At 42.2% G+C, this 20,156-nt stretch overlaps 1 protein-coding gene across 2 annotated transcripts; it reads left to right on the forward strand.

The window, feature by feature from the left end:
* The first annotated feature begins 224 nt into the window (after positions 1–224).
* sgsm1b (small G protein signaling modulator 1b) lies at positions 225–19,265 on the forward strand. Of its 2 annotated transcripts, XM_010898947.5 has the most exons (23): positions 225–521; positions 641–684; positions 4,024–4,099; positions 5,717–5,879; positions 7,396–7,545; positions 9,552–9,619; positions 10,440–10,582; positions 10,796–10,927; positions 11,052–11,173; positions 11,268–11,335; positions 11,428–11,591; positions 12,985–13,114; positions 13,479–13,670; positions 13,776–13,921; positions 14,242–14,370; positions 15,119–15,295; positions 15,438–15,506; positions 15,588–16,970; positions 17,099–17,306; positions 17,401–17,510; positions 17,599–17,695; positions 17,946–18,113; positions 18,272–19,265. In XM_010898947.5, exons 1-23 carry the CDS (start codon positions 515–517, stop codon positions 18,358–18,360), a joined length of 4,035 nt encoding a protein of 1,344 aa, XP_010897249.2. In that variant the 5' UTR covers positions 225–514; the 3' UTR covers positions 18,361–19,265. The 2 variants fall into 2 exon arrangements, with proteins under 2 accessions (XP_010897249.2, XP_010897250.1); XM_010898948.5 differs by lacking the exon at positions 15,438–15,506.
* The last annotated feature ends 891 nt before the right edge of the window (positions 19,266–20,156 follow it).

Genomic DNA, 20,156 nt, shown 5'->3' on the forward strand with positions numbered 1-20,156 from the left:
AAATTAAAAAGTTGGAGGCCTTTATATATAATGTTTTTTTTTTTTTTTTACAATTTTGATTAGGCCCCATTGAAGTGCATTGTATTTTTTAATATTAACATAATCACAATTATACAGTTATAATCGGGTAGGGATCCTCCGCTGCAAAATTAAACATTGACAGTACTGCCCTTTTACCGTGTGCTTGTGCGCGTGAGTGAGTCTTGGTACGCGCGCGTGTTTTTTTAGAGCAATGCCCAGTCAAGGCTGAGCACGCTAAAGAGATATCGCCCGTGTGTAGCCACCTGCTTGCGTGGGCCTATAGCCTACCTGCGAGCGTCCTTTATCAACCTTGATTAACATGCTACTGTAAATATAGCTCATCATTAAGAATCTGTAGTCTATTGAACTGTGTCGCTTTAAAGGGGGCGTTCGGTTGCATATCCACAATCTTCCAGAGGGTAAGCTACAGGCTAAACTGAAGAGGAGACTCATTTGAAGCAAAAAGGTACAGCTCAGCAAACAGTGGGGCGCAATGGGAGGTAAGTGATGTTTCAAAAATGTTGTCTTTAAAAAAAGATGTCACGGTATGAAAAATATGAACTCAATTTCTTCGCCAGCTTTCAATAGATAGCGTACCGTGTTATTTTTCTTATTCCAGAGGCCGAGACGCGTCAGAAATTGCTGCGCAATGTGAAGAAAGAGGTGGGTGCCTCTAAATTTGCATTGTTTATAGAGACTAACCATTAGAACCGCTGATTGTGCCTAAAATAAAAAAGAGATTGAGAAGTTTAATATGCTTCAATAAAATGTATCAAGGTAAACGTATCCATAAGCTTCTTGGCATTGTGAATTTAGGAGTGCATCAAAGCGTTCAGTGACGATTTGGAAAGACATGGATTAAAATGAGAAATCATAGCCAAATCATAACTTGGTTTCTGTAATGGGGTGCATTTAAAATAAATAAATAATATTCTATGTAACGTATGGGTCTTTTATCTGCATGTGAATACGTGTGCATGTCATAGCGCAGAGCCTATGAGCAGCATAATTAGGATTAGCCTATTGACAACCGCTCTTGCGTCTGGTGTGTTTCATGTGGAAGCTCGTGTTGTAATGGAGGGCAATTCAATTAACTGGACAGACATGGTCATATCTCAAATAGCCTATCGCACCCTTTGAGCTGTATTGCTCCTGCCACTCTTGGAAGCCTATTAAAGTCATGAAATCAATTGATCAGATTAGCCTGTCTTGCTGAACCCTGTTGTCTTGATATATCCTGTTGTCTTGTTATATTACTTGTCTTGATAGTAAGGAATTCTGCTCTTGGACCATAATGTCCCAGTTTATTATTTGGGGACTTGTCACAGTCATCCAGCTCCACCCCATCTCCCAGAGACCACCATCTGTTAGCTACTTCAGCCAGATCATGCTTATTAAAATGAATACTGTATTGTTGTATGCATAGTTGGTCTCAAACACTACAACCTACAGGGACTACCACGAAAGAGACATCACTTCCCAGTATGGTTCATTTTCTTTACAGCTGCATGCTGGTGGATCCTATGTCCAATTTTCATTTACAAGTTGCAAGTTTGTTTGTTTTTTGCTGTTTAAGGGCATAATAGCAGGATAATGGGTTGTGTTAGCCATGATCATCTTCAGGATATTTAAAAAGTTTGGCTAACAGACCTAGTGAATGGCTATTCACTTTAATTTAATTTCACTGCTTGATATTTTACAGAGCTGAAAACATAAATTAATCATCATCATCCATTTAACACGCATGCATGCTAGCACAGATACAAGCCCACACATGCCTGAACACACTTGAAAACTGTCTCACACATGCACAGGTAAGAGAAATACCTTTATTCTGACCAGTAGTTCATAGCAGTAATTCTTACTGTGAGTTGTGAATGTATCATTGGTCCAGTGACCCTAAGGAGGGTGAACAGGATGTTTTATTCAATAGTGTATGAGTTGGAGACTTCCATATTTAGCTTCACCATTTTCTGTCACCTTTGACTCATTGCCTGTGGATGCCTCATCACACTGAGGATATGATCGTGCAGTGAGGGAAATTGTTTTTCAGTGGGTGATACTTAACACACTGTACTTCAAATCATGACAGGTTTTTTTTCTCTGTTTCCAGCAGATTAAATTACTTAAAAAAAAAATAAATCAATTGGTCGAAATCTGCTTATACAAATACCCAGCCAAAAGCCTCAAAGAGTAGGCAATGCAGAATCTGATGTTAAAGCACAAGGGCTAGGAATAGTGATAATAATAAGGCAGGCCATAGAAGGATGCCTTAGAAGGAATAATAAGCCATAGAAGGATGTAGGTGGTCAGAGAAGCCAGAGAAGGATGTAGGTGGTCAGAGAAGGATGTAGGTGGTCAGAGAAGCCATAGAAGGATGTAGGTGGTCAGAGAAGCCATAGAAGAATGTAGGTGGTCAGAGAAGCCATAGAAGGGTGTTGGTGGTCAGAGAAGCCACCACGAGGCCAATAGTAAATCAACTAGATATAGCGTTTCACAGCCAGAGTGGGAGAAACTATCCATATGTAAACTGTTACCCATGTGCTCCAAAAACCTGGGGCATGTGGAACAGGGGTGAGGATAAAGACATTGCTGGAAATCCAAACAGAGCAAGACACAGTGGAAAGATATTTGAAAGACATTGCTAGATTATGCTAGACAAAGCAAGACACAATGGAAGACAAAGGAAAGATGTGGCCAAAGGTCCTCAGGTCGGACATTTCCCTGAGAACGCCATACCCACTGTCAAGTGTGGTGGCGGCGGCAGCATCATTTTTCATTTTCAAGCATCATTGGTGCTTGTCATCAGCAGAGCCTGGGAAACATGTCAGGATAAAGAACAAGATGGATGGAGCCAAATATGGGAAAATTGCAGTGGAAACCTGCATCTGTCAGCATGAGACCTCAGACTGGGGTGAAGGTAAAGCTGTCAGCAAGACCATGATCATAAACACACAGTCAAGGCTATGCTGGATCTGCTAAAAAGAAACAAGAAACTAAGTGTCCTAGAATGGCCCAGTGAAAGCCTAGACCTCAATCCAACTGAGAGTCTGTGGCAAGACTTAAAATGTACTGTTATCTAATGGCGCCAATCCAATTTAAGAGAGCTTGAGCAATTTTGCCATGAAAAGTGGACATTAAGTTCAAGGAACTGGATGTGCAAAGCTGGTAGAGACATACAGTACCCAAACAGAAAGGTGGTTCTACTAAGTATTGACTCAGGTGAGTGATTACTTATCCAACCAGCACATTGCAGTTTTTTAGGCAAATTCATGTGAGAGAATCCCAATTTAACACATTTTCTGTTTCTTTGCACTATATGCTTTTAAAATCTAGGGAAGGTTTTGGTAGCCAAGGATGGTCCGGCAATCTAAGCCTCTGGCTCAGGTGCACATGTACTACTGCATCTTAAGTTTGTTACTGACAAACTGCCTTTTTTTTTTTCTTATTTATTTATTTTTCTTTATCAAATGAAAGCATACAATGACAATGCATTTATCACATAATATTTTACAAGTGTGTGTTTCATTTTCTGGATTCGATTAAGATGGCTATCTTATCTCAAGAGATGTTTCACTGGAAAAGCATTTGTTTGTCTTGAAACGCTTTAGTGTTTCGTTTCCCCCTAGTCATGCTTCGTCTGAAGTGGTCAACGTCTACCAACCTGTCACTCAGTGTCTGCACCTCTTCCTTCCCTCACCTCCTAACGCTTCACTCAGAATGAGTGATTGTTGCACAATCCCTCCCTAGCTCTGCCTACTTCTCAGCTTTGAATTGTTGTCTTCTTGTGTCGCCTAATGTCACACCAGGTTTCTCTCTGCTCATCAAACAATCCCCTTACCTTTTAATTGTAATATTTAATTAGCAAAAGTGTTTTCCCTGGCTAAGTGTGCTCAATGTGGAAAACTGAAAAACAGTGTAAAGCAGCAGCAATTCATCAGTAGGTAATATCAGTACAACAAACTACAACAAACATTGATTAATGGCTCCCTTTTCTCTCAGGTGAAACAGATCATGGAGGAAGCAGTGACTCGGAAGTTTGTGCATGCAGACAGCAGCCACATCATATCTTTCTGTGGTGAGTGTGCTCATGAAGTAAAATGCAGTAAGGCCATGAAGGATGTGGTTTATGGTCAGTATATATGGTGGTATGTATTTTGGTACAACTCAGCACAGTGGTGGTGACCATGTAATGGATGGGAGAGGAGGTGTGGATGATGTGAAAGCCTAGCTGCAGAGCTAAGTGTCAGACTATGCTTGTGATGCATATCTGCCTGGATTATCATGGACCAAAAACCATTACAATTGTAAAGTGAGTTAGAAAAGGAGATTGTTGCAAAAAATAAATGTTTTTTTTTTTTACAGTTAAAATAACCATATTTCCACATCAACACAGACCCAAGCAGTCTTGCTATTCTTTGTCAACTGAAGATTCACTATCGGTTTGAACTAGTGCTTTGTAACCTCTTCATAAGTCCCCCACCTCCATCCCTTGGGTCACACAGCCTCATCTATCGCACTTGTGTTGTGAAACGAGGATTTCTTGTCACTAACACATCCGTAAGATTCCGGAATCAGAAGCTGTAGGAATGTTTGCTGGTTGAATTGAACAGACGTATAAACTATAGGCGTGTAGTAAATTTCACATTGACATCACAGAGCCAAGTGACATCCGGCATCATCATCCTGTGTTGAAATGTCAAGCCCTGCCACCTCCTACTACCCCAATCTGTGTGCTGTCATATTCTTGACCAAACACAGCTTGATTTTAGGCAGAACGATCTGTGTTCTGTAGGACTGGCAGTATACACGATTCAGAAGTGTTGATACGACACCTCCACCAACCTGCACATATCCTAGCAACAGGAAACGGTGTTCTCGGTTTTCAGTCTTTTTCCAGAGTGCTCAGGCTGTAGCCGATAACTTCTCGAGACAAATACTATGTGAGACGTACGATCTCAGACATGTCTATTAGTGTGTTAGAGGATGATGAATTACTTTCACACACAGCAGAGGTGATGAGATTACGTTTAGAATTTGCATCTAGTAGGTATTCGCTAGTGTGTACTAGCTAGCTGGTTAGTGTGTCCTAAATGTCTAACTAACGTTAACATTATATTATTCTGTGTAAATCTGGACCAGAGGTATTTACTCCTCTCCTCAGGGACATACCCAATGTTTCACCATTTTTAATTATTCCTTAAGTGCTGAAATTATTAAACATACATTATTTTATGTGATGTCAGAACTGCAGTCTGCCCATTCTAGTAGCTGTTTAACCTCATTGTAAATTGTTGAATTGATTTTGCTTGCCTAACTACCACTGAGACCCTGTAATGCTGAGACTACTTATGGGTCTGTGTATAGCCAGTTCATTCATATTAGGAAGAAGAGATGCCAAAACATTTTCCAGTGAGAATTGTCCCTTGCATGTGTGTAGATCTTTCACCACCTTGAGCAGGTCTGTAAAAGATCTCTCCATAAACCAAGCAGTAGCCTGGCATGGAAACATTTACATTGGTTACAGTGGCTAATTTCATTTGAAATGGTGCAAGATAGTGGATCCTTTACTAGTACAACTCTGCGCTACAGGGGCAGTGCTTTCCACAGAACACAATGCCCTAAGCCCTGCTTGCTCCATGCATTCAAACCAGGGTCGCTAGAGGATTCTGTATGTGTGTTTCTGTGTCAACAGCTGTAGTGGAGGCATGTGTGCTACATGGACTGAAGAGACGAGCAGCAGGTCTCCTGTGTAGTAATAAGGTTGCAGCCCTCTTCATGAAGGTGGGGAAGAGCTTCACCCCAGCTGAGGAACTCTGTCAAAAGGTCCACGAACTAGAGCAACTCATTGAGACCAAGTAAGACATTTTCCCTGCTCCACATTTTGTGTAACACCCTACAATCTAGATGTGCAACATAATACATAGCACGAGGAAGGGAAAGGACGCAAAACTATGTAAACCAATGTGGTTGTCTGCCCTATATACACAAACGGCATTAGGATATCTTAATGCGTCTTGGAATAGTATAATGGTGTAATAAATGTAAGTATAAACTGTGAGTGGGCTGAAACGTCAGAACTACCTTTTTTGGGGGTAATAAGTACCTTGAAGGTGTATATTTAGTCCCAACTCTTGCAGTTTAGTCTGGGTGCCCCCACAAGTTATTTTTGGAGCCCCCCTGTTTTTATGTCTCAAACTGAATATGGTGTCGATAGTCCAAAATGGCTGCCATACAATTGATGATTTTTCATACTTTTTAATTGTATACAACACTTGCAAAGTGGTAAAAAAAATGCTATTATAAATTATTCTTAATAAATCCTTGAAATTCAAATGAAGATGTTGCTCCTGTTGTTTTAGAAGAAATAATCCTCAGTGACACAAACATTTAGTTTAGGAGGTATTCTACTTGTCCATGTGTTAAGTCTGTGAATCAAACACAAACAAACATATTATCAGGCAGGCCATTATTTGGTGTGAAATTGCACATAAATAATGTTGTGCCTTCTGTGACTCCACTTGGCTCACGGAGGCTGCATCAGTGCATACTTCCTGGAAGGGGGCCACTGGAGGGTATAATTAGGCCCTACACCCTTGATAATCTTTACCCCCTCAGCGTTGGTGCACCTGTGCACGTGGGACAGAGGCACACATGCACACACAAATGGAAGGCAAAGAGTAGAGGGGAGGAAGGGGTCCATTTGGGAGGACCTTTTGGATTATATTCTGCCAATGCGTCTTTGGTGAGAAGGTATTTCCTCCCTTTTTAAGATTTCAAATATGAATACTAAGTATGTAGTGTCTTTTTATTTTGTGCAAAAACAGTTAATGCAACATATTAGCTGAATCAAAGCCCAGCCCCCTCCCAGTCAGGCATTATTCTGCAATGTTCAAGTTTTTTTAGCATCATACAGACAGTTTTCTGGAGTCAACATTTTTATTCCCGTAGCTTTGTTTGGCTTAGTTGCGGGCATGAGCTATATTAGTTGTAGGATATTGCTCACTAAACACTCACACAGCAATGTGCTTAAAATCTCCCCACAGGAAATTCGTCATGTCTTTTTGGGCAGTACACATCTCAGTATCTAAATACTTGGCTGTTACAACTATGAAGGTGTTTAAAGCAAATTGTGTATACTTCCTGTTTTCCCTTGTTTGTAGGTAGTTGAGATACAGTGAGATACAGAATGCAGTTATATATTAATTCAACCACTTTTGCAATTAATCGTTTATTCATTTATTCATAAAATAAATGTAAATAAAACATGGTTGTGTGTATTTTGTTATATCTTAAAGTGTAAAACCCTTTTTAAGCTCATCAAATGTGTTGAGCATATCTTTCAAATTAGCCTTTCCTTTCTATATTCTCCAGCAGACAGGCTCAACTGAATAATGGCAGTGTTCAAAAACAACCCAGAATGACCAACCTCCCCCCTCAAGGATTGAAGAATCTATGGATACGAACTGCTCTCATGGAGAAGCTTCTGGACAAGATTGTCTTGTACTTAGTCGAGAACAGCAGGTTAGCAATAATACATTTTGTAATTTCTTTTGTTTTTGGTGAATGCATAAATCCTACTTTAGTTATTTACTGTCACCTGCAATGGTGTCATAAATAATTTCTTGTGTCGTCTATTCATTGGGGCTACTAGATGGTAGCCTGGCTGACACAACCTGCGTTCCTGACGGCGCAGGGAGAGCTGTGACTCCCTGGTCTGGACAGGAGCCTAATGTAACTGCAATGCTTGCTCAGAAAATGTGCAAGTGTTTTAATTGGTTCTTATTTACTAGCAACTTCCTCATCAGTTTGCTATGCCAAAGATTTGGGGTGTGATTTAGTGCAATTTCGATCATAATTTCTTCAGTTTTTAATGGGGATATGACCTTCATTATCAGCACCTCTTGCCGACAACATAAAAACAACATTTTCAGACACTTAAATCAGAAGGACTTTGAGTCAGATGTCAGCCAGGTTCACTAGATGGTGGTGTTAAAGAAATTTACAACCCTGATTCCAGTTAGGACACTGAAAAATCGAAATAAAAACAGAAGGCAAAGATAGGCAAATTTTAAACCCTACATTCCATAGAAAATAGTACAAAGACAATATATCAAATGTTGAAACTGAGACATTTTATTGTTTCTTGAGAAACATATTCCCGCTTTGAATTTGATGCCAACAACATGTTTCAAAAAAGTTGGGACAGAGATAACAAAAGACTGGAAAAGTTGTGTAATGCTAACAAACTAAACCTGGCGGAATGTCACACAACTGATTAGGTCAATTGGCAACAGGTCAGTATCATGATTGGGTATTAAAAGATCATTCCAGAGAGGATGGGTCTGTCAGAAATGAGGATGGGGAGGGAGTCACCACTATGTGAAAGACAGCGCAGTCAAATAGTGCAACAGTTTGTAAAATTGCAAAGAGTTTGGGGATCTCATCATCTACTGTACATAATGTCATTAAAAGATTCCTATAGTCTGGAGAAATCTCTGTATGCAAGGGACAAGGTACTGGATACCCGTGATCTTTGGGCCCTCAGACGGCACTGCATTAAAAACAGACACTATCCAGTAGTGGAAATCACTGCATGGGCTCAGGAACACCTTTGTCTTTGAACACAGTTTGTCGCTGTATCCACAAATACAAGTTAAAACTCTACCATGCCAAGAAGAAAACCTACATAACAACCAGAAACACCGGCACCTTCTCTGGACCTGAGCTCATTTTAGATGGATTGAGGTGGAAAACTGTCCTCTGGTCTGACAAATCAAAATTTGAGATTATTTTCGTGAATCATGGACTAATGAGTAGCAAAATCCAGCATCCATGATGGTAGGGGGTGTATTAGTGCACATGGCATGGGTGACTTGCACATCTGTGAAGGCACCATTAATGCTGAACAATATATACAATTTTGGAGCAACATATGCTGTCATCCAGATTATGTCTTTTCCAGGGAAGGCCTTGCTTATTTCTGCAAGACAATGCCAAACCATATTCTGCATGAATTACAATAGCGTGACTCTGTAGTGAAAGAGTTCGGGTGCTAAACTGGCCTGCCTGCAGTCCAGACCTGTCACCCATTGAAAACATTTGGCGCATAATGAAACGAAAAATACAACAAAGGACACCCCCGAACCATTCATTCACCATATAATTTGATATGTTGTCTTTATACTATGGTCTATTCAGTATAGGGATGAAATGATTTGCACATCATTGCATTCTGTTTTTATTTACATTTTATGCAGCATCCCAACTTTTTTGGAAACGAGGTTGTATAAAACATTGAATCCAATTTAGAGAAGACAATGCTCTGATAATTTTCTGATTGCTATCAACCCATACGAAACTTAATCCAGTGACTACTTAAAATTGGTGAAGCCCAAATAAGTCCTCTACCCATCTCAATGTTTTGATCAAAAACCAACTGTTATAGCTCCTTAATATGCTTACTACTAATAGTCAGTAAACATGCCTCTTTTTGCACATTTGAGTAAACGTGTTTTCCTTTCTTCCAGTACTTTCTATGACAGGGAGGCCATTCTAATGGATCCTGTGGATGGACCCATCCTTGCCTCTTTGTTAGGTATTGATAGAACCTCTTCTTATGGCCTGGCTCTGGACAGGGTCTTTATTATGTGACTGGGATAATGAGAAGTCACTGTCTGGCAGTGCTTTCCCTTAATGGGATGTTTTGTTTCCTTACATGTCATTTTCATCTTATCAGACTTTGAATGTGGGTCACGGCATACCAACAATGCCTGGGGGGGCCACAGAGGGTGGTGCAGATTGGTTCAGCGTCATCCGGGGTGGATGGGTCGCCTTGTCTCGTCGCGCTGTACCACCGGAGATTGTGCCCTCCTCAATCGTGTGATGCTGGCAAATTCTTCCTGGCTGAGCAAGCAGGGCTATAAGACGCAACACTGCTTGGCAAGGAGTGCATAGGAGGACATGTCATGACCGCTGACTCTCCAAAAACCTGTAATGGATTTTTTAGGACGGAAAAGATCATGATCACGAAATTGGACATTATGAGATTGCGAGGGGCGAGAAAGGTTTACCACACTTAACGACACGTTCTAGTGAATGTGACTCCGACTGAGATAATGTAAGAGACAAGTGCTTCACTGTGGATAGCTCTGTGGTTTGGAAGGTTAGGACACTAATGTGTATACCTCTAAATGGACTCTGTACTACTCACACCCATAAAAGGAGACTCTCTAGAAACCGAGTACATTCATCTCTTCCCGTGACGGTGACTTTGACATTGCCAGTCACTCTTTATAATCGTTCCCTCTGAATGAGGATGGTTCAGTAAAGTGATTTAGGCATTAGTAACAGTGACTACACCTTTCTGCACCAAAGGTCTTTTAGATCTCCGTGTTTTGTTGCCCTTGCTCTTGCAGTCGGGCCCTGTGCTCTGGAGTACACCAAGGTGAAGACCGCTGACCACTTCTGGACAGACCCTTCTGCTGATGAGCTGGTCCAAAGACATCGCATCCACAGCGGCCACTGTCGTCAGGACTCCCCCTCCAGGCGACCTGCCCTGGTCAGTGTGTTGACCAGGGGTGGGCTACCTCAGTCCTGGAGAGCACTCATTGATCTGAATTAGTCTGATTATGAGGAGAGGATGGAAACCAGAAGTGTTTTGGCCCTCCAGGACCAGAGTTACCTATAGATGATGTTTGTAAATGATTGATGGATGCGTGTGATACAGTCTATTTCAGTGAATCGCCTTAAATGCAGTGGTGTTTTGTAATAGATCCAGAAGAGGCAGTCTAGCGGTAGTATGGAGGACAGACCCATCCTGTGGGCCCGGGACTACGTTGAGTCGCTCCATCAGAACAACAGGGCTACCCTTCTTTTTGGGAAGAACAACGTTCTAGTCCAACCGGTATGTGGTGTTTTCACCATGTGTGTGTGTTTAACAACTCTGTGTGTTTAAGGACTCCACGTTGCTTTTCATCGGTTTCATCTGCAAAGAGTGGGTTGTACACATCTCTTGTCTTGGTCAACAGAGGGACGACATGGAGGCAATCCCAGGGTACCTATCTCTCCACCAGACTGCGGATCTTATGACCCTGAAGTGGACACCCAACCAGCTAATGAATGGAACTTTGGCTGATGACACGGAAAAAAGGTAATTGCATAACCAATTACAATAATATAAACCTATTCTGACACTAATATTAATCAGCAAGAATGTATAATTGTTTTACTTTTGATTTTCCTAGTGTTTACTGGAACTTTGCCATGACTATTCGCCTAGAGGAGATTGTTTATCTGCACTGCCATCAACAAGGTACAGGAACCCGTTTTAATTTGGTAGGCCCAGCTCTGTGTCTCATTTGTTCGTGTGTGTTTCATTGACCATGTTGTCACTGCTCTTCCCAGTGGACAGTGGTGGGACAGTGGTTCTGGTGAGTCAGGATGGGATCCAGCGCCCCCCCCTGCGGTTCCCTCGGGGAGGGCACCTGCTCCAGTTCCTGACCTGCCTGGAGACGGGCCTGCTGCCACACGGACAACTGGACCCCCCATTGTGGTCCCAGAGGGGAAAGGTCAGCATGGAACATGCTTTAGAAATAACCCGAACATGCCCTCACATTCTGAATAGACATGAGTGATATAGATCTCGGGTAATGTAGCGTCTAGCTACTAGCTCCACACCCACTAAATCAACTGAAGCATGATGGTAGGTTCTGTATAATGTAGTTAATGTTCATCTACAGCAGGATGTATGTCGTTGACTATGATCTCTTTGTTTGGCCACAGCCAGAGGAATGTTTCCACTGTGTTTACTCAATTTACTTTATTTAAAGAGGTTGCGTCTCATTAAGATTAAAAATATATTTCCCAGAGGTTTTGGGAGGTAACGTGCAAGGTAGAGGTCAAATCCTGTACACATTGTATTTTTATCAATTGGACTACCATTTATTGTATTTTTTTCTGGCTGATTCCAGGGGTGAGTAGAGCACTAGAACACCTTTTTTACCCTGTTCAGTATGGACCTAAGGCACTGTTAAAAGAATACAGTTCTAGTGCAGACAATATTTACCATCCTGGATGATACAACAATTTTGTTATTGAAAGAATTTGAATTTTCAGCAAATGGAAGTACATTTTTGGCCAATTGTTGTATAATTGGTGCAGTTGAGCGAAAAAAGGTCCCTGACAATTATGTACCATGTCATGTATGTGGCCCTCTTGGACCTTGAGAGAGTTGGCTCAGGGGATCCTTGATTGGATGTCATCAAAACCACTCTGTTTAAAACGTGGAATTTCATGGCTAACTTAGATAATGTACATTTTAAACAATATATTACACATGAAATGGAAGGTTTAAGCAATTGTTTAGTTAATTAAGTCGCGGAGTGCATCTTTAATTCAGTAGACAGTGAATAAAAGAGGTCCATGATCAGAGCCCTGTGGCACCCCCTTCTGGAGAGTTCACATATCAGACGTCTAGTTCTGTCTGTCAGATAGTTGAACCATGGGACTGTCTGATCTGATAACACTATATTTCTAAGTCTCTGCAACAATGTTCTGTCAACGCACAGTATTATGGTATTCTGGTTATTTTCTTGAGTTGTTTAACATGAAAGATACGAGTCTTTGCTGACAGAGCAGTGGGCCTGATTCAAACCCACACTGGTGCAGTTCATGTGCACTGGAGGCCACAGCTTTGACCATTGGTCCGTGATCAGGCCATGTAGTAGTTTATCTTATCCAAGCAAAAACATTTAGATTAGTAGTGATTAACTGCAGCTTTAAAATGTGTGTTTTCTTCATTACAAGGCCTGTGATCTGTGCAAAATGAAGGACATTAGCAAATCAAGGACATTGAGTTGAGAATGGCCTTCTATGGTGGATTCCTAGCCTAGTCGTGCATCTCGTTTTAGGGTGAGATCAAATAAGCTTGAATGAGTCCAGTCGGCCTTCCTTTGCCTGCAGGGAAAGGTTTTCCCTAAGTTGCGGAAGAGGAGTCCTCAGGGTTCTGTAGAATCAGTGTCAGACAAGGAGGAGGATGAGGCTACTGATTTTGTCTTTCGGATCCTGCTCCCCGGAACTCCATCAGACTTCGGTAGGTTACGGATGAACTCTCTTTAGTTCACACACTTTTATTTCTGTATGCATTTTTTGTTCAAAGATGTTTCTTTTTGTTGACCACTGTCCCTCCTGACCTCCCTCAGCCCTGTCTCTGCCTGTAGCCCTGCCTATAACCCTCTCCATTGGTTACGCTGGACTTGACACCATGCATGGCATCAAGTTCTCTTTGTCACATCCCCATCTTCTGGCTTGGTTTGTCCATCTTTCCATGTTTTTTTTTCTTAATTATCATTAAAGAAATTCGCCAGACTCCTCCATCTGTTGACGTTGTGAGCGACAGGACAAAAAAACGCCCGTGGTTGTCCTGACGATGATGTTTCCTCCTGTCTGGTGTCCAGTGGCTCCAGAACTGATGGACCAGGCAGTGAGCATGTGGCATCCCACCCCCAGGAAGTCCTCCTGTTTCTCCTGCTCCCAGAGCGGATCTCCCGATGGCTCACTCCCCAACGGCTGCAACCAGGACAGGGCTCCTCTGAAGCGCCTCTGTGACACCATGAAGTACCAGATAATCTCCCGCGCTTTCTACGGCTGTGAGTACATGCGCCACGACTCATTGTCGGGAAAGACAGATCCACACTGTTGTCTTCATGCTAGCGTGAGACTGATAACCATGTTCCTTCCCTCTTTCATTGAAGGGCTTGCTTACTGTCGTCACCTGTCCACTGTTCGTATCCACCTCTCTGCCCTGGTCAACCCCGCCATCGTTGACCCTGACTTGCCTCACGATGCCCGGGGAGGGCTCACTGTCGATATCTGGAGCAGCTTCCTCCACGACTTCTCCGTAAGTTCTACTGTAACACCTGCTCATCGTTAGTTAAATTTTTTATAAAGCTTAACTAACATAGCAAAAAGAAATGCCAAAATCCCATTGAGAGGCAGGATATGGATTATTTTGTGTTTCGGTATTGAGTCAGTGTCACAACATTTTCTATTGTGTGTTACTGTATTGAGTCAGTGTCACAACATCTTCTATTGTGTGTTACTGTATTGAGTCAGTGTCACAACATCTTCTATTGTGTGTTACTGTATTGAGTCAATGTCACAACATCTTCTATTGTGTGTTACTGTATTGAGTCAGTGTCACAACGTGTTCTTCTGCAGGCGTATGATGAGCACGAGCTTCTGCGCCTGGTGTATTATGGTGGTGTGGCCCCTGCCCTACGCAAGGAGGTCTGGCCTTTCCTACTGGGACACTACCACTTCGATATGACAGCGAAACGGAGGATTGAGGTGAGTACTGTTATACTGTCATGTTAAACCAACTACGGAGTCCATGTAAAGAGAGGTGGGTCAAATGGAACTGGGTCATTCCCTTACGAGTCTCTTTTTTTCATCCATTCTATAGTTTGTTTTTATTTGGTATGCATCATGCTCCAAAATTGAATTTTAAAAGCCTGTTATAAAAAGAAATTGCCCATTTAATATTGACCACTTGGATAATTCAGTACATCATATTTTTTGTTTCAGTTAAGGCTTGTTAGTAGCAAAATGCTTTTCACACCCGCTTCCATCCAGCCTGTGTAACTTAAAGGAAGATTTCAAGTTTGAGCGTCATTGTATAGCCTTGATTTTGTTGCTATGACAAAGTTATTTTTGGAGATCATTCATCATTTTAAGTTCAATCCTGTGTCCTGTTGATGTAAAGGCAAGATATTACTTAACAATAATGTTTTTTTAAAGCTTGTATTTAATTGCCAATCCTTGTTTTAACACCAAGCTATTCCAACTGTCACAAAGGGATTTATGGCTGATTTAATAAGACATCATTGACCATGAGACTTTACTTGGTACTTAATAGTATTTTTTTCATTTAACCTATTGAGATTGGAAAAGTGAAGATGAAATTTTGCCGTTTATGACAGATGTTGAAATAAGATTATCTTTTTATTTTAGCCACTTGACACTTGGTAAAAATAACCTGGCGGAACGACCTAATTCCATTGCGTACCAGTGAACCTGTGTGTTTGTGTGTGTTTAGGTGGACGAGCAGGTGCGGGCCTGCTATGAGCAGACTATGAAGGAATGGCTGGGCTGTGAGGCCATCGTCAAGCAGAGTGAGCGTAAGAAGCATGCTGAAGCCATAGCCAAGTGCAACTCGGTGGCCAGTTTGAACAGACCAGAGCCAGTGCAGCGAGACTCCACGGTCAGCACCGACGTAAGGAGCTCATTCCATTTCATAAGGGAAACACGCAACAACAGAGCTTGACTCATTCTCAGTTGGTTAACATGCATACATCTATCCCCATGCTTTTCCGGGTGTCTTCCTCTTTGACTTCTGTCTCATCCTGCCACACCAGTCCTCACAAAGCGTTGCTTCAGACAAACCTAATATCCACTCACAGAGTTACTGCAGCCTTACCACACAGGTACAGTATGTTCGTACTCAAGGGTTTTAAGAGGTCAATGCTGTTTCCTGTCATTCACTGTCATTTGGTCTGCCGTTGCAGGCATTTTGGTCCATGGAGGAAATGGAACAGATTGAATCCGAGACAAAGCCCGGTGAAAGTAAAGATCGGTCCAAAACCAAAGGTGTACAAGATGTGTCCATACTAAATGGTACCTCAGACTCTGGGGATCCATCCACCTGTAACATCTCTGTAAACTCAGGTCTTTCAGAACAGCAGCACAGCACCAACCACAGTCCTGTGTCTGACTCACCTGTCAGAACAACAGCCACTCTGTCATCACCCAAGTCATCGCCTACCCAAGGAGCTACATGTAACCCACAGGCCAGGGCTGACACACGTATAGTTCAGACTGTTTTGGAAACAGAAGGGGAAACCAAAGGTTTTAAGTTGCCGATACCAATTGATGACAAGGCTGCATCAACCGGGGAATCCAAAGCCCCAGAAAATGAAAAGATCTCTAAATCCGTAGAAATCATGAAAACCTCAGAACAGGCTGAAGAGAAGGGATCTGACAAAGATGATGTGCAGTCTTTGGGAAATGTTGAAACGGAAAGAAAGAAAGTTACAGCAATTGGTTTGTCTGAAGTTCCCGTCATAGCAGACACAAAGCTTCCTGTGAGAGCAGCATTTGCGTCTGAGAACACTGATATTCTAAAACTAGAAATAGAGGTTTCAAATGAATACATTCCAGCTCCGCCACTAGGCGAGGCTATAGTTAGTAAAATACAAGAGAAACACAAAGCCCCACCAAAGGAGCTCTGTCCCATAGGGGCATCCGTAACGGAAAACAACAAAGACTCATTGTTAGGTGAGGCTGATATTTCAGAAAAAGAAGAGACAAAGTCTGACATTGAAGAAATTACCGAATCCGAATTGCAAATGATTAAAACCCCTCAATCCAACAAGGCTTGTGTTTGTGCAAAAGACGTGTTTTGCGAAGTGGCCAACACCAAAACATTAGACTCCGTTGAGGCCACAGTCCCTGAGAAAAACCATAAGAAAGCCACAGAAATGACGGTTGCCATAGAGAAACCTGTCGAGCCCGTGAGGAATCCAGCCCAGCCTGAGGCCAGGGCCGGTGTTATAGCGACAGCCCACTCACGGCGATCTCCGGATACGCTAGATTCTGATGACTCACCCTCCGCCTTAGAGATGGAGGACATCCCAACAGCCTGGGCTAGACCCCTGTCGAGCCTGATGGCACCCCCACCTGCCCCCTCGGCCCTGGGGAGAGTTGACTCAGGGGATCCTGCGCTGGATGCAAGCTCCAAGACTAGTACTGATGGAACAGAGCTGACTTTGTCTGAGGAGGAACCCGAGATGGAGAGTCTGTACCCCCAGTCTGATTCTGTGGTTGTGTCAGAGGAAGTCAAACCTGTGGTCACACCAGGGACAGAGTCGCCTGCCGGGGCTACTTACTCTGTAAGTATTTCAGACAATTGACGTGTGTGTACTGCCACAGTGCCTATCTGGCTACAGAGCTGCAATGAATCCTGAAACAGAATCCATGTGAATGCGAACCACTTTAACCAATCATATCCCCTTTGCAGCCAGAGCAGTTGGATTTGTACTTGCTCAACGTGCATCGCATTGATAAGGATGTGAGACGCTGTGACAGGACCTACTGGTACTTCACCCCGGGTAACCTGGAGAAACTTCGTAACATCATGTGCAGTTACGTGTGGCAACATCTGGAGATTGGCTATGTCCAGGGCATGTGTGATCTGCTGGCTCCGTTACTGGTCGTTCTGGACGATGGTCAGTCTACCTGAATGATGGCTCTCTTAAAGCTGCATGTTTCGCAGACTTGAGTGAGTTAAAGTGAATAATTTGCTGTTCCTGTATTTCCCAGAGGTCATGGCGTTCAGCTGCTTCTCGGAGTTAATGAAGAGGATGAATCAGAACTTCCCCCATGGAGGAGCCATGGACTCGCACTTTGCAAACATGCGTTCCCTCATTCAGGTACCACATAATCAGACAGTCCCACTGTGAAAGTGACCGGGTCATTACTTTGTACTAAAACACAGACCCTATCTGGTCATTTTGCTAGATCCTTGATTCAGAGCTCTTTGAACTGATGCAAATGAATGGAGACTACACTCACTTCTACTTCTGCTACCGCTGGTTCCTGTTGGACTTCAAAAGAGGTGCTGACATCTGCATGGCCATGTTTTACATAACGTTCATATCACGTACAATAGTACAGGAGAGTTCTGATTTCATATTAGAACCAGAGGATATAGTTGCTGATGTCAAAAACATAAATACATGTTGTTCAAGGTGAAAAATAATTGCTAGTGTTTTCTGAGGTTGCTAGTGTTTTAGTAATATGTCTTTTCTGCAGGCAGGTCACATCTGTCTGTGCCTTACTCAGTATTTTCCTGCATTGTCTTCCAGAGATGGTGTATGATGATGTGTTCTCTGTGTGGGAGACCATCTGGGCGGCCACATATACCTCCTCCACACATTTTGTCCTCTTCATTGCTCTCGCAATGGTGGAGATGTACCGAGACATCATCCTGGAGAACAACATGGACTTCACTGACATCATCAAGTTCTTCAACGGTGAGAGTATGATCTGAACATGCCAGCTACTTTTACTGTGCTTACTGACAAATGCAAACGGCGTACCTGAATAGACTGTCCTCACATGTAAATCAACAATGTATATCAACACAACAGGTTGGGCTCAAATGACAGTGTGTTTTGATTTCCCTCTTCAGAAATGGCAGAGCATCACAACGTTCCGCAGGTCCTAATGATGGCTCGAGACTTGGTCCTCAAAGTGCAGACACTCATAGAAAATAAGTGATCCAGCATGTGACTTTTCTTCTCCCTTTCAATCAGTGTGCAAAACTGTGAAAATTGAAAGTCACATACAAAATTGTAACTTGTATTTGTATGAAAGCTAACCAGATTGACAAATGCATAGTCAATATTTTAAAATCATGCTTCTTCATTACTTTCATTCCTGAAATCATCAGGGGACCCATTTTGAAACTATATAATTACACTACAATAATTGCACAACGCAGTATTTCTGTGTCTCAGTCTCTAAAAGCACTTTCCTATGTTCAGGTAATTAACATTGTAACTAATATGTTTATGAATAAATGTAATTGTTCACTTAGTGAATGTACCCTTTTAAAAACAAAAACTCTTTGCATATTGCTTCAGGATGTTTTTGTATTTGTTTTGCCTTAAATTGAGCTACTTTGTGCAGGGATATTCTCAATATGATAACCAAACGAGATGTTGTTTGTACATTGCCATTGTGCACTTGCCATCAGTTAGAACCATTCACAAAATAGAGGCAATCCTCCCAACACAGCAGGAACATTTTCCAAAACCCCTGGCTGTCTCTCAAACATAATGTCCAATGTATTGCAGTGTTTTTGAATTAGTGCTTAAATCTGTCTCTTTATTACATATTCTCCTGATCGGCTAAATGTCAATGTATATTGCTGTTGTACGGTATTGTTAACTGTATAATTATTTGTAACACAGGCTAATGTTTAAAAGTACATGTGAGTTTAATATCAGATATGTACACATGTAGGCTACTGTACATGTGATTTGTTGCTTGAGAATAGAGAAAAATAATCTGAGAACATATGTGCAAATTAGAAAAATATTATTTTCTTTATGTATTCTTAAACAGTTTATTGTTGCTATTACTTTGCTGTGTATTAAACAATCAGTATATTTTGGATTCAGCATTTTGTAAAGTCTGGTTTCATTCATTGCTATAGAGATGGTTAGTAGACTTAATTGGGAGGAAATGCATTGGCATCACTATTGAAGTCATCCATCATTTTAACACGGTCAACTGGGTGGGATATTCAAATTCTCATTGATTCACTTCCTAAAGTCTTGCCAACTGTTTGAACACATTAAAGTCACTTTGGCTTTGGTTTATGTAAGCAATAAGGCATGAGGGGGTGTGGTGTATACAGTATCGCTCTCACACTCCATCATGCTGGTCACTGGAAGTTCAACATGGCACCCCATAGCAAAGAACTCTCTGAGGATCTGAAAAAAAGAACTTTTGCTCTACATAAAGATGGCCTAAGCTATAGGAAGATTGCCAAGACCCTGAAACTGAGCTGCAGCACGGTGGCCAAGATCCTCCAGCAGTTTAACAGGACAGGTTCCATTTAGAACAGGCCTCACCTTGGCCGACCAAAGAAGTTGAGTACACATGGTCAGCGTCATATCCAGAGGTTGTCTTTGGGAAATCGACATATGAGTACTGCCAGCATTGCTGCAGAGTTTGAAGGAGTGGAGGGTTACCCTCTCAGTGCTCAGACCATACGCGGCACACTGCATCAAATTGGTCTACATGGCTGTCGTCCCAGAAGGAAGTCTCTTGTAAAGATGATGCACAAGGTAGCCCGCAAACAGTTTGCTGAAGACAAGCAGACTAAGACATGGATTACTGGAACCATGTCCTGTAGTCTGATGAGACCAAGATAAACGTATTTGGTTCAGATAGTGTCAAGCGTGTGTGGCGGCAAACAGTTGAGGAGTACAAAGACAAATGTGTCTTGCCTACAGTCAAGCATGGTGGTAGGAGTGTCATGGTCTGGGGCTGCATGAGTGCTGCCA

This window comes from Esox lucius, chromosome 14 (genome assembly GCF_011004845.1).
Source record: "Esox lucius isolate fEsoLuc1 chromosome 14, fEsoLuc1.pri, whole genome shotgun sequence".
Classification (NCBI taxonomy): domain Eukaryota; kingdom Metazoa; phylum Chordata; class Actinopteri; order Esociformes; family Esocidae; genus Esox; species Esox lucius.

Bases quoted from the DNA above. Each gene is read 5' to 3' on its own strand.
- sgsm1b (XM_010898947.5), top strand. The intron at 10,928-11,051 runs GTATGTGGTGTT...CTTGGTCAACAG, and splicing joins ACAACGTTCTAGTCCAACCG to AGGGACGACATGGAGGCAAT. The intron at 11,592-12,984 runs GTCAGCATGGAA...CTTTGCCTGCAG, and splicing joins TGTGGTCCCAGAGGGGAAAG to GGAAAGGTTTTCCCTAAGTT.